Source organism: Ceratosolen solmsi, unplaced genomic scaffold, assembly GCF_000503995.2.
Source record: "Ceratosolen solmsi marchali unplaced genomic scaffold, CerSol_1.0 scaffold6, whole genome shotgun sequence".
Classification (NCBI taxonomy): domain Eukaryota; kingdom Metazoa; phylum Arthropoda; class Insecta; order Hymenoptera; family Agaonidae; genus Ceratosolen; species Ceratosolen solmsi.
Window position 1 is genome coordinate 8,049,887 of NW_011948414.1, and position 15,733 is coordinate 8,065,619.

Below are 15,733 nucleotides of genomic sequence, written 5' to 3' on the forward strand. Positions count from 1 at the left end.
TATCAATTAACATTGATATAAATTAAAGTATATCTTCTATTATCGATTTGTGCCATTGAATATTAAACAAATAATTTTACATGAAAATCTTGATCATTCTTTTCAATATCAAAAAAATATAGAGAGGAAAATTGTTTGTCCCCGCTTTCGATTACATAAAAATTTCTCTACAAAATAATTTGATAATACTTTCTAAGAAATATTTAAAATTGCTTTTATATCAATTAGACATCTAAGATTTTATCTCAATTAAATTAATAAATTTCGTTTTTTTTTTTTACAGTAAATTTGCATGCAACTGATATTAGCTATAAAATAATTCATTTATTCAATCTTTTTCACATATTAAGATGAATTTTCACGCTCGTTTGTTAGATATTAAAAACATAATCTAACTTACTACCAAGTCGTCCTCATAATAATCATATCTGCAATTTATGTACACTATCCTACATGTAATTTTATTCTGTACAGTTACAAATACAAATGAGAATATTCTTGTTCACAGCCTCTTACGCACACACGCTCGCTTAAGCACGATGTTCGTGACATCCTTACGCACATATATAAGCATTTTGCTTTATGGTGGCATATTTTTACTGTAATTAAATTGTAAAATATTATACCAACTGATATTTATAACAGGCGCCTATATATATATACACACAGTTTCTTTTAATGTTGTTTTACTTCACTATGAAATGTTTATTTGTACCTTGCAGTGATTATTATGTATGTTGTATTAAAATATTTTCAACCTTATTGCCCGGTGATTTTTTATATGTAAGAATTCTAATAAAAATTAACAAAAATTATTTTTATTTTCTATTTGTTAATATAATATTTTAGTAATAATGTAATTGAAATAATAATAATAAAAGCCATATTATTCCGGTACATTATGTAAATTAGCTTTTAGCTTGTATCATTATCTATAGATAAAACAACAGCGCCCGTAAAATTACATTTTTTTTCAATGTTATATATAATTACTCCCAATTGTTGGTTCTTCCTTAAATTTCTGTATTCTGGTCGTCGACTTTCAACTTCACTTTGTATGTCCTTTCTAAATATATTAAAAGATATTAATTTCTTAATTGTACTTAACTAATAGTCAAATAGATTTATTTATTACAAAATTGCAATTAATATTTATTTCTTCAATATATAATATATATATATATATATATATATATATATATATATTGACTTATGATGTAATATTCTTCAAAATATGATATTTATACTTGATAATTATTATTATATTCATTCATTTCAATGGATTATGTTAGTAGTAATCATGTTAGTAGTCACAAAAAGCTTATTGAAATGACTAGTAATTAAAATCAGAGAAATGATCTTACTTTTTATAAAGAATGGCATAAATATGATCACGAATGATGCTATCGCTAAATTTTTGACGTAGATAATGAAGCGATTCGTACATTTGTACTAGCGATACGTACATCCAATAAGGATGCTTTTGTATAATCACCATTAATGCTCCAGTATCATATTTAAATTCTTTTTCTAAAAAATAGAATAAACAACTTTTTGTCAGCTTATATTTCATAGACTTTAGCCTAAAAATAAAAGGAAATTCAGAATAATTTTTGCTTTGTAATATTATTTTAAAATTAATTTTCAACTTTGTAAGTGTATTAAGTTTAGCAATTTATATATTTTAAAAGCATTACAGATTACAGAAAGCAGCTTTTTCCGTAAGTCCGGTTAAGTTGAAAAATTGTATATTATTATCTTCCAGATACTGAAGTCGTGGCACAACGGAGAAATAATGTGTTACCAAATTTAAAAATCTTGGATGTTTCTTATAAACCTTTGTCAAGGGATTGTTTATTATTGTTTTGATTTTTCGCTCTAAATCTTTATGATTATGTTGCAAAATAAACGGATACGTTTGAATCTTATCGGTTTTAATATTATATTTCTGCAGGACCCTTATAAATTTTTGCAGATCGCATAATTCCATATTTAAAAGTTTCGAATGTGCTAATATGATTTTATTGGAATTTTCTTTAAAATGTTTATAAATTTCATTGTAAATAATCTTCACTTTTTCAGGATGATAATTCAATAAGCAATGATTTTTTGCTATCTAAAACAAATTTATTATTATTATTCTTATTATTCTTTTAAATTTTTATATTTTTAAATATACAAATATATTACCTGTGCATTCGTAAATTTTAAGTCATTTTTTATAAATTTGATTGTTTCTTTAATTAATCGAAAACTATTATATCCTAACCATTTGGCTTTGATGTGCAGAAATCGTAATTGATCGTAACTGAATTGTTCTTCCCGCCTTAGATAATGAATTAGACAATTAGTATAGAGTCTTTTCATCGTGATATTTGGTGATTCCGATATATATTTATGCGTGTACATTGTGTTTGATATAGAACTAAGTAAATTTTTCGATAATCTAGTATTAGTATTTAGTAAAGTATTTGCTTTAAATAAATGAATAGGCAAACGCATTCCTTTATCGAGTCTGAAACGTTAAAAATTAACATTATTTTTCATCATTAGCCTTGTATGTATCTTATTCTACATTAACTATATTATAAATTTCGAAGAGAACAAACAACTTATTAGGCATTATCTGTATTCATTCGACCATATCGATTCAACAGAATGTAAGCTATCGCTTCATTAATTCCAGATAGGCAATAAATAAGAACCTGTTACTATATTTTCAAAGTTAAGGAATTATTTCAAATCACTTACTCGTTAATATAAAAAGGCGTTATATTGGAAACTCCAAGCTCTTGTAACAGCATTATCCTTTTTTCTATGGTCCATGAAGATTGTTTAAATATTTTCTTTTCATTTATCGATACGCTCGTTACAATACCATGCTTCTAAAAGATACGTTTATTTAAGCTACAATACAGCAAGTAAATATTAGAATTTTTAACAATTATGTATTTTAAAAAATGGTACCTTTAAAAGCGTGGCAATAATTTCCTTATTCTGATAGATTTTCTTATTTTGAATTTTTTTATATGACTTAGAAATCGCCTTGTTGGCCTGTTGCAATTGAATTTTCCAAGAATGAATTCTCTCGTATATTTGAGATTTATATCTAATATTAAAAAATGAAGTCTGCAAATGAGCCGTGCATAAATTGCACGTGGTATGTACAACTTTTAACATCTTGTATTTTTCATCATCGATCAGTTACCCTTTACATGTTTCCTTACATCTTTACATTATTAATAATAAATCAAATTAATATTGCATCGATTCTTGTGAGCCACATTTCAAAAGACCTAATTCTACATGTTTCAAATATAAACATATTATAAAAGTTATACTTTAATCTGATAATAAATAAAATACTCGTTCGAACGTTTTAACCTCAACATAATGGAACAAAATAATCTTTAATCATTGTAAACTGGACACAACAACAGTGCGCTTAATGTTCGATTTTGCGCAGTACAATTTCCCTTTAATTGGATTCTCTCTCTCTCTCTCTCTCTCTCTCTCTCTATATATATATATATATATATATATATATATATATATATTTCTCTTTTTTTTCTTCTATTCTTTTGAAATAATAATATAGAAGCACCGAGGCACAATGAGAATCGATAATTTCAGAATACACCACGTTAAAATTAATATACTCGCTAATAATATATTTACCTGAAATTCATAAATTAATGATTAATTGCCAATGACAATTTTAATGTAATCATTGCCGGTTAGTGGTTTACTCATAGCATTTTTTATTTGTTTTGTTTTGCTTTATAGAATATCGTGACGAGTATCAATCAACAATACGTGAATTAATGTAAATGCATTACAAACCGAATAGAGTTTCGAATTCGGCGAATATGAATTTTGTTTGCACCATCGGCCATGTTACTTATAAGTTACACAATCCAATATTTTATTAGTATATGCATTTAGATGATTTTTCATTTGTTCTTTCGAATCTCTCGTTAATTCGAAAAGCCGACACGACAATCGTTAGACATTACACATTAATATCAAAAAATTATTGAGAAAGCTTCTGGTAAGGAATTATTTTTAATTATAATTTTCATTCGTTTAAATGCGAGTTCAAACGAAAACGTACATATATGGAATTAGTGTAGTGTTATTTAAATTCTACAGTCAATTAAATTTATTATGGTGAAAGATTCTTTGGATTTTTATATGAAAAATGGAATATCATGATATGAAATTATTAGGTTTAAGTTTTGTTTGTTGTTGTTGTTGTTGTCTTTTTTTTTTTTTTTTTTTTTTTTTTTAAATTATGGAATGGTGTGGAAGCGTAAAAATAAATATTATAACACAGTTTGATTCAATTTAAGTATTATCCTCTTTATTGATGTTTGATTTAAAATCTTAATTTATGGAAAATATTCGTCAATGTCATCACTATTCATTAAATAATTTCATGGGTATAATTACAACGTATTTCTTAACGTGGAGGATCGTCTTAAAATCCACAACAAATCTGTCCTACTCTTTCTACCTTCGAAACATTAGTTTTCTTTTGTCGATTGGGAATATTTGCTTTTAGGATTAATCTGCACTTCCAACTTAAAATTATAAAATTTTCTTTATCTTATCGTTTTGATAACAATTCTTTCCTTATTCGTAACAATTAAAAATTTTAAAGGCAGTGATTATTGACCTTTTAAATATTAATCTGAAAATCTATTTGCATATCGATAGTATACTTTATTAATGTGGGGATACAAAAGTAATTGTATGTAAGTGCTCAGTCATACTTTATCTAAACTTTGCTATAAAAGTTCAAATAAAACAATGAAACATAAACGATCGATTCATTTTGAGTTCATGGCAATTCATATCAGCTGTTAAAAATTACTTATAAAAGGGTCTTTTTTAACATTAAGATATTTTGTTATCATATATTATCTAAAGACATTAAAATCAAAGTACTTTACATTGTTATTATATATAAATCATTATATTCGTTCGTCGATTCAGCCACAATTTGTAACCTTTAGGGCTTTCCCAAGTTTTCACATTTTTGTAAAAAAATATGCTAAAAATGTTTCCGGAAGTAAACATTTTATTTAATAGTAGATTTGTGTATTTTTATTATTATTTTTTTATTTTTAATAGGTATAAAATCAATCTCAACATCAAATTAACCAAATTACTTTAAAAAGTAAAAAAAAAAAATTTCATTCTACTATTAATAATATACTGTCCCTTTGAAAATAATTGAAAAACTACAGAATTTATTGAAAATCGACTCACGACATTTATCATATTTATCATATTTATCATATATATATATATATATATATATATATATATGCCTCATTATTATTTATTTAACCAATTCTATTTTAAATTAATTTATATGACATGCATTATATACATTTTTTATAACTAGTAAAATGAAATTTATAACTTGTGGCATTATTACAATATTTATTCATTTATTTCATATTAATATTTATTTAGGAATAAAAATAAACATCATACTAAACTTTACGATGAAGCTATGTGTTAATAGCGTTTTACTTATAAATTTATTATTATTTATGTTAACATAAATTGAACTCATAATACACTAGTGCAAGTATGCATTCGCATATATTTATAAATCATAATTTATGCATAATTTTGCTTTAGATAATACATTTGAAAACTGTATATTTATAAATTAAATGTACGTAATAAGAAATATTTTTTAGAAGTGATCTATAAATAATTATTTTCATATTTTGTGTATGATATATTTGTAAATCAATTTGTCATTTATTTTATTTTATTAAGTGTATCTGCATGTATATATATATATATATATATATATATATATATATATATATATATATATATACATGCAGATACACTTAATAAAATAAAACGGATGTATTTACGCAAATATTCGTATATGCATTTGTAACATTACATTCTCCTACATTCATACGCACATATATATATATATATATATATATATATATACATATAACACAATTTTTAATGTATGCGAGCTTTGTTATGATTTTTAAATTACCCGCGTAATGCGAATTGGCAACGCCGCATGTACTCTACTCAAACTATAATTTTTTTCTATTCTTACAGCCTTTGTTGGTGTTTTGACAACGGTGTCACTATAATACATCGTAGCGAAAAATATTTTCGTTGACGTCGTTTACCGGAATGTTTTTAACAATTTATGTAAATTGGGCCTTTTCAACATATCGCTTGCTTATTAATAGTTATACACGACGATGAAGTTCTAATAACGAATAGATGAAATTATGGCGCAGTCAATTTTCGATGCTTTATCGGGTAAAGTATTTGTTGTGATCGTTAGGGGTTATTTTGTTCCATAACAAACTGTTAATCGTCATTCACTTGTCTTTTACAATAAAAATCAAGATATTTTAACTAAATACTCGAATGGAAGCAAATATAAGCCTCTTTTATTAAATATATAATTTTAAGAATGAATAATTCAACAATTACAATTTCATTGTGTCTCAGTACTTAGTAGAAACTTCACTATTTGATCAATAGATGTATAAGTATTGGATTATTAATGAAAAGTTTTAAATTAAAATAGTAGACGCTTGTATAATATGCTTTACAATATTTTATGTCTTTAACTCATTTAAAGTATGAAAATTAAAAAATTTTTTGAAATTATAAGTTTTATGATTTTTCAGGCGTATCTTTGGATGGTTCATCTGTACAATCTCTTTTAGATTCTCAAACTTTGATAAGCGAAGTCGAGCAGTCGGGTATGTTTTATAAATTATACACGACTTCATTGAGTTTATTTATTTTTGATTTCTTTATAAAGCTAAATTTTTATTATTACAGCAATAAATCAAGATGAGGAAGATATTTTTCAGTGTGGCAAGTGTAAAAGTCAATTCACCTCGTTGCACCTTTTTGTACTTCATAAAAGAGAGCACACAAAACTGCCAGAGCAGAAGGTGGATTTAAGTCATTATTTAGTTAGCAATGATAGTCATGTATTACAGACTGATGATGATTGCCATGATGGAACGCATTATAATCCTGAAGATGATTTTAATCAGGATCATCAACTTGGTGAATCAATTATTTTGGAAGAAAACGATATACTGTTTAGGTAAGCGAATCAATGAGTATTTTTAATTATAATATGGTGCCAATCTGGTAATAGGTTGAAGTACGATAATGTATCAAAGCCTACTTATAACTGAATATTTTTAGAATTGAATGCTTATGTACGATAATTGTTAGGTCAGTGATTTAAAATAAAATTTCAATCTATTATTCTAGCATGGAGCAGGAAGGTGCTAATTACTTAGCTTCCGATTCTGGTTTTAATGTCCCTATAATTTTAAATAGCGACGGATTGGAACCTTTTGCTAATTCGTCGTTAACGGGTGCGGATGATAATCCTCTAAGCGATGATGTAAATGATTTGAATGTATTAGAGAACGATATTAACCAAAATCTTGAAGATGGTAGTCTACAACCTACAATGAATTTTGATATTACAGAAGTCGAAGATTCATCGAAAGCTTACGAGGATGAAAATAAGACTTATCAAATGCAAAACTTAAAGGTAAATTGAATATACGATAAACTTTTGGCATTATTATTATTAAATTAAAGAATTAAGAAATATTTCAAATTCAGCATTCCGAATTTATTAATATTATTATTATTATTATTATAAATGTCACTTCTTCGATTAAAAATTCTCTCTTTAAAATTACATTTGTCATAATATTATTTATTACAGTACAAGTGTAGCTACTGTCATAAGCAATTTGCCAAAAAGTTTTATTGGCAACAACATGAACGCTCGCATACGGGCGAGAAGCCCTACCAATGCGTCGTATGTGGTCGTCCATTTGCTCAAAAGTCCAATGTAAAGAAACATATGTCATCGCACAAAGTATGGCCAGGCACAGCCATTCATTCACTACCTCCAGAGGTACTTTGTCAATATGAATAATTTTTTTTTTAATCGAATTCCTTACAATCTTTTACTAAATTGAAGCGCACCGTGTAATTTCCGTTGTTCTTTAAAGATGAACATTCGAGTCAAGTCGTGCTGGCATTCTATTTGAAATTCCCTTCCCAATCCATTGATTGGAATCGAATTAAGCGATAAATCTTTAAATTGTTATCGTTGACATTGCAGGCGCCGGTCGATGGCAGTATCGAACGCTCTTACCACTGCCAATTCTGTAAGGAAATTTTCGATTCGTACAAGGCGCTCAAGGGTCACCTTATCGTATCGCACTTGACTCTCAAAGTATACAAGTGTGTTCAATACGGATGCGGCTCGATGTTCGCCGAACTCGAGGACTTCCTCGAGCATACGCGCAGTCACAAGCGATCCGAGTACCGTTGCCACGTTTGCGGCGACACCTTCAACACCTTAACCGACCTCGGACTCCATCAGTACACTCACTCCGTCCAAAAGCAAAAGACGACCGAGAAGTATGAGATGTTATTAAGTATTAATTTCGTTTGTCGCCAGGAATCTTTGATCGTCCTGTTGGCTGAGCGACAACAGCTAACGAAAACATTTCTTAAAATCGCAAACGAATAATGAACAATTAATAACTTTTCAAACGCGTTTTACCAAAGCCGGGGGGGGGGGCGTGCTTTTGGTAAAGGGTAAAAGGTAAAGCTTTGGTACTGGGGGAGGGGGGGGGCTAGTAATTACTATCTCCCTATACTTGGCTCTCGGATCCTAATCTCTAATTAAAAAATGTCAAAGTGAATTCATCGAAATATTCACAGCGATGGATTATTAATTTTAAGTGAAAAATCTCTAATAAATAATACTACAAACGCAGTCGTTTCGATTTAATTTCCAAATGAAGACGTTCGTTCGCTTATCTTCATAAAGAGTAATCTTCATAAAGTTGCCAATTCAATTTACGAATACAAAGCTTGAAATAATTATCCTTTCATACAGACATATGAGAATAGTTTTTAAATTTTCTGCTCTTTGAAAGTAGAAGTAGTCTTAAAGTCTTGGTAATGTCGTGAAATTCTTTGCCTCGACGACAATTCAATACGATTGCTGAAAAAGTAAAATATATAACTTACTGTGCCCCCTCACCCCGCTCGAACCAACGAATTCATTTTGACACACAAGTGTAAAATAAAAAAACTACAAGACATTCGAGTATTAGATAAAGCTCGTTTTCGCTTGAAAGCGCGCGCTTAGCTTACGCGAATGATTTAGAAAAATAATAATCAAGTAAGATCGCAAACGTTTAAAGTGCGACGAACAGTTCGGTTATTCACCAAATTGTGATCGCAGGTACTATTGCTGCTCGGTCTGTAAGTCGTCCTTCTCTAACCTCGAGGCGCTCCAGCATCACACGGAGACGACGACGCACGACTACGCCTGTCCCCACTGCGGCAAGAGTTTCCTCATCGAGAGATTCCTCAGGCGGCACCTCAAGACCCACGCCTCGTCAGCGAGGTTCGCCTGCGAGGACTGCGGCAAGGCTTTCAAGACCGAGCAGTACCTCGCCAATCACAAGCTCATACACAGCGAGGAGACGCCGTTCCTCTGCCCCGTGAGTGACGCGCAAGATTATCCGCCCGCCTTCTTTATAGCTCACATTAATTCTTAAATTATCTAAAGCTAAGATAGTCCATTGAGTCGTTAAGTCATTAGGAAACGCGTTTAATTGTATTTTATTATTTATTTAATTGCCTTACGCGTAATGTCATGCTTATTTTAATTAGCGCACAACGATGCCAATAAGAAAGAATACAGTAAGAATGATTTTTGACGCGTGGCTCGCGGACATATTATTTCATTAAAGCATCGCTCGTTTAATCAATCGTGTTCCTAAGGGTACCTCCTGCAACACGATGTGAGCCTTCGTCCACGACTTTCGGATAAACGGGTCAAGCGCCATTTATAGGCATATTTTTAAAACACATCGTTCATTAATATAGCAACTTATTAAATCAATCGTAATCAAGTCTAAAGTCTAGTTTCTTAGCTAGTCAATGTTAGATCAAATTTACATTGGTCCCTATTCTCCAATTCCACCCCCTTTAACGTAATAATTGACCTCAATATTTTAATAATTCCAGTTATAATCCTCTCTGATCCGTGTGCCCCCTTCTATTTGCGTGGAAAAGCGAGTTTTGGCATCTCTTTATCGAAAAGCATAAGAAGACGGAAATTATTTGTACAAATTTTATCAAATATCAGTAAGGTGTTGCTGCAATCGATAGTCAACTATTGATTTGAACTATTGAATCAACTATTGAGAATGATTAGATCAAGCAGCTTTTATAGTAAAGACAGCGACATTTGAAATTGGCGTTTCGCTTTGGTACACCCACACACCTATTCAAGTTTCCGGATGTACTTGGCAATGTCAAAAAGTGCGCCGATACATATCGGGTGTCTCAAAAATATATATTATTTTATATATTAAGCGATTGTTTCTTTAAGGCTTCCAAGATAATTTTCAAGGTCACAAATTCAAATTAAAAAAAAATAAAATTTTTTTTTGTTTTGTTCGACGATTATTACAGATACTCCTTTAGACATATAAATGATAAAATATTTACAACTTGTAATATACGAGTGATTAGTTTGTAAATAATGTAAATAATTCGTCGGGTGGTATCGCCGAGAATGTAATATTGACTTTTCCAACATTAAATATACAAAGCAAATGAAAATACCTAATGTGGATATAATGTGGAAATGTCGTTTTACAAAATTATTTAAAGAATCTTGTCTTTTTGATACTTTTGAGACACCTTTGTGCCCCTAAAAATGCTCGCCATATAACTCCGGTGATTTTGCTTTATCCTTACCGAAGGAAAAAAAAACAAACGACAAAAGCGATAAAAAGTGGCGAGTGTATACAAGTCGCTTTTTCACATCCTCATCCCTAAACACACGCACAGAAAAAGTCATTAGAGTAGTAGGTGAGAGTGCCAGATAAAATCGCTGGGCGTTCAAAGATCTCCCCATTGGGTTTCTTTCTCATTTTCCGATCTAGTAAAATCGCGGGTATAGCCATTAAAGCTCGAGAGCTCGATTAGAGAAGAGGGTAAGGCAAAGGTATATCGAGTTAACCGTGGCTTAACGTTCGCAAATAATCAACCTCCGTCCCGGGATGCCTTCGGTAATGTATGAGACGGACGTTGAGAAAAAGGACAAACAGTGACCAAGTCTGCTTTGGCTCCTAACCAGCACTGCCCCGCGAGATTCAAGAGGAAAGACCGCCTGGGCCGTCACATGCTCATCCATGACCTGACGAAGCGGCTCAAGTGTCCCTTTCGCGGCCACCTCGGCTGCATGAGCGAGTTCTCCCGGCCCGATAAGCTCAAGCGCCACTTGCTCACTCACAGCAATATCAAGCGCTTCAGCTGCGGCCACTGCAACCGTCACTTCCACCGGGCCCAGGCGCTCAAGCATCACGAGCTCAACAAGCACAGCTTGAAGTGCGACATCTGCTCGCACGTGAGTTACTTTGTACTTTTGGCCGATTATCGGCATGTAATGACCGGACAATCTCCTATCGGTCTTGCGCGGCGTTTCGGGTAATGGAGATGAACGCCGTCAGTTAAGCTGGATTATGCTCTTGGAGTTCGATGATGCGCTCGCTGCTTGGGGAGGGGGGGGGGGGGGGGGGCAGGGCGGCGGCGAGTCGACCTTGATTTTGTTAGGCGAAGTTTCGAGGATTGTCCGTGCCCGCCGTGTGAGAGGTTAAATCGAAATTTTTTTTTTTTAAATAATTCTGAATAATGTTTAATTAGCCAGCTCTATGAACTCGCCCCATTGATAGTAAGCAAATGTCATTATCTCGTGATTATATTTAGGGGTGGGGGGAGTCGATGGTATTTAGCTGTGCCTAAGATTTTTCTTAAACAACTATTGTATTTATATAATTTGCGCGTGGTCTATGGTATTTTATGAATAAATTTTTGATTTTATATGACGTTATGTGCAAACGGAAATATTGTATGAATTTGTCAGTGAACCAGTGACGACAAACTTACAATCGTTTTACATTGTCGTTTAACCGTTCGGACAGGAACTTAACCATTAGAATTTGATAGGTGAACAACGTTCCTTGAACGTTAATTATTATTGTTCGAGTTTCAATTGACAAATAGTATTGAAGGGACGCCACTATCGGACATTAAAAGATTCATTACAATCTCCCTCAAACATTTATATCGTAATTTTACATTATTATTACGTTTTATTGCAAAGTAATCTGAACAAAAACAAAAAAAAAAACAACAAAAAACAACAAAAAAAACAAAAAAAAACAAAAAAAACAACAAAAAACAACAACAAAAAAACAACAAAAAAACAACAACAAAATGAAATAGTCACTCCAATGCAACGTTATCTGAGATTGTTTTAAGTAATATTACATTGGATTTGTTTTTCAAGTATTTCTATTATGGTGCGGTACATATCGAAGTATAATTAATGAATAAGAGCATATTTGGAAATTTTTATGAAATTATAAAAGTAATATCTGCAATATATAACTTAATAGTTTGCTCTTTATGTAGTTTTCTTTTTTTTCTAACTGAAATGTTTTATAATACATTTACAGTGCATATAAATAAAATAAGATGAATTTATCTTATTCCGTTTGTACATTTTTTAAAAATAGATAAACGACAATGTTGATTCTAAAATTACTTTACTTACTTTTAATATCTTTTCATTTTTTCATTATTTTTTACGGTTCGTATTCATTACGGTTTCGTTATTTCATTCTTAAGGGAAAATTAAGATTTTCATGTAAGGCGTCCATTTATATATATATACGCATGCACATATAAAAAATGATAAATCAAATATTTGATTTTCTAGGCATTTAAAACTAAAGATCAATTATTAACTCATAACTGTGATCAATCAAATGAGTCCAAGAAGCACGTGACTTCACAGTTACCGAAGAAAGCCTGCGGATCGTTTAAACCACGAAGGCCAACCCCCAAACGACAAGTTTCTTCTAAAACTACTACTCCCACTGTTTTAGGTACTTCTGATAAGGATAATAATAAGGCTAAAGTTGACGAACATCACATAAAGGTATGCTATTATAATATCAAAAGATCGCGTGATTAATAAAAAGTTTAAATCTTACTTTAATGTTTGCTTTATGCTTCTAAATTGAATGCCAAAGATTCAAATTAATGCTTAAATAATTAAACTATTCTGCCTTGGAATTTCATGCTTTAGTATATAATATACAGGCAAGATTTGATGATTTAATTTGTTTTTTGTCACTTAAACATAAGATTTTTATTAACAATTCTCATTGAATTATTAAAGTAATTTATCGGGCAAATATATAAAATTTGTGTGCTCGTTAAATTGGAAAATGTTCGTTTGTATGCATATTAAGTTTTTTTTTTTTTTTTTTAATTAGATTACATCAATATAATATATTATACAGACATACGCATAAACAACAAACAAGCAATGAATATGTAATTTGTCGTTCGTAATAATAATTTGTAATTTTAAACTTTATAATACAGCTTGAAAAGTAAATTAAATACTCTAATTTTAATTTTTAGAATGTCTCAGAGACTTTAAAGCTTAATCATCGAGAAGACGACTTCGACGTAAAAATGGGAAATATCGACCTACATCTTGATTTAAGCGATGATAGTTCGTTAACTTTAGACTCATTAAAAAATGAATGATTCAATTGGAATTCTATTTAGAGTCGTTATTTCTACAAAGCGCAAATCTCGTTTTTTTTTTTTTTTTTTTTTTTTTTTTTTTTTTTTTTAAATTATAGTATATGGTATTTTGTAGTTTACGTATCTGTGATAATTGTATTATAAATTGTAACAATATAAGTAACTTATATAATATAATTCACGTGTACTTTTGCATTTTATAAGTTTTGAAAGAAAAATATGTAAGGCTATAGTGAATTTTCAATTGTGTAACATTGTCTTTTTATTTATTAATATATAACTTTAATTTTTAGGGGTAATTCAATTACCAAGATTTTAAAGGATTTGGTAGGAACAAATTTTTTTTTTCTTTTCGTTTAAATGTACAACAATAACTGTTCGCAAGGAAATAATCATTTGTTAATTAATCTTTCTCCCTTCGTTATTGAAGATACGTTTAATGGGCAGAAATTCGTGGAGTAGAAAATTTTTTAAAATCCAACATAGATGTTGTTTTATTTACCCCTCAGGAGGCACTTAGTAAAATTCTAAACGAATTTTTGTCCGTTCCACTTTAACACTGATACAAAGAGCAAAGTCAGTCCAAAGTATTAGTAGTCGAATCTAAATTTACATAATAACGAGCGCATGTTCTTGTCTTGATAACATTTATATTATTCCGAATGATCAAATTAGAACATAAGTGCATATATTGTAAAAATGTTTAGGATATTCGAAAGTAGCATAATGAATATATCTGAATTTACGAATACAAATATATAATTGAAATTATCATACAATACCATAAGCTTTACAATTGCGATTCAACAAGTTTTATAATTCGTATAAAGGATTAAGAGAAAACACTAACATTTTTTTTTTTTTAATACTCTGTGATAATATCATTCATATAATGCAAACATTTCATTTCACTTCAGAATTTTTTGTATCGATAAGTTAGTATATAATATTTATATAACAATCTTAAAGACTAAATCTTAAAAAACGATTCCTTTGGCAGTTACAGGTGAATTACAATGTGATACAGGAGAAAGCTTTATACATAAGTTACATATAAATACATTCAATATGAATCATGTAATTACATATATTTATAACATAATTTATACCCATGTATGAAATGTTACTGATATAAAGAGTTTTTGATTTATTCGTTGTAATTTTTATTTCCTTGTTAAAACAACATAGACATTTTCAAGAGATTATTATGATATTTGAAATACCTAAATTTATTCATTTAACTTTTTAATTTGTAACTTATAAGCAATTTTTTTCTTCTTTTCTTAATCAGGACATAATTTTGATAATGAAAATTATTCTTTTCGTACAAGAATACAAAAATGACGTTAAGTGACGTAAGAATGTACTAAATGCAAAAAGTACTCTATGATGTAATGAATTTCCTTGAATTCAAGGAGCACAAATTATACCTCTAGTGTCATTTAAATAGGGCTGTCAAAAAAAAAAAAAAAAAAAAAAAAAAAAAAAAAAAATGCATTATAAATATTGAAATAATAGTTGGACATTTAAAAAAAAAACAATTAATGGACAAGCTCAAATATACCTTAATTTGTTGGTATAATTATTTCAAAATTCTTTTAAGCATTCTGATTCAATTACATAATCATAGTATTACGAATATTTTAATAATTGGTATTGAGAATCGAATCAACTTCTCTAACCATCGACGAACAAAAATTTAATAAAATTCGTTATAAAATAAACGAGTTATATAGAATATTGGAATATTCTTCTAATGCATTGTTTGCGTATAACATTTCTACAAAATTAGTGGTTAAATTTTATTTTTAATAGTAACTAAAAGAAATCTAGTTATTATTCATTGAAATAATTTGCTAACAAATTAGTTTACCAAAATTCAAATTAATGGTAAAATAATTAGATATATATGACTTTTAATTGATTTTATAATAACTTGTTTAAAATAATACACAGACTTGCGTATGTTAAAGGAAACGACAGATGAATATATAAACAGTTAATTAAATATAAACTGTTTTATTTT

General features: G+C 29.5%; 2 protein-coding genes across 2 annotated transcripts; one reads left to right on the top strand and one right to left on the bottom strand.

Annotated features, from left to right (window-relative positions):
- Positions 1 to 870: 870 nt before the first annotated feature.
- On the bottom strand, positions 871 to 3,180 carry mTerf5 (mitochondrial transcription termination factor 5). Its single transcript, XM_011507406.1, has 6 exons — positions 2,968 to 3,180; positions 2,752 to 2,885; positions 2,191 to 2,515; positions 1,698 to 2,116; positions 1,365 to 1,583; positions 871 to 1,066 (listed from the first exon to the last, which is right to left on the bottom strand). Exons 1-6 carry the CDS (start codon positions 3,178 to 3,180, stop codon positions 916 to 918), a joined length of 1,461 nt encoding a protein of 486 aa, XP_011505708.1. The 3' UTR covers positions 871 to 915.
- A 2,945-nt stretch (positions 3,181 to 6,125) lies between these two features.
- Positions 6,126 to 13,746, top strand: LOC105367949 (zinc finger protein 341). The gene is made up of 10 exons (XM_011506816.1): positions 6,126 to 6,318; positions 6,696 to 6,770; positions 6,853 to 7,126; positions 7,300 to 7,588; positions 7,769 to 7,963; positions 8,174 to 8,475; positions 9,311 to 9,572; positions 11,222 to 11,491; positions 12,866 to 13,087; positions 13,579 to 13,746. Exons 1-10 carry the CDS (start codon positions 6,288 to 6,290, stop codon positions 13,705 to 13,707), a joined length of 2,049 nt encoding a protein of 682 aa, XP_011505118.1. The 5' UTR covers positions 6,126 to 6,287; the 3' UTR covers positions 13,708 to 13,746.
- Positions 13,747 to 15,733: the final 1,987 nt, after the last annotated feature.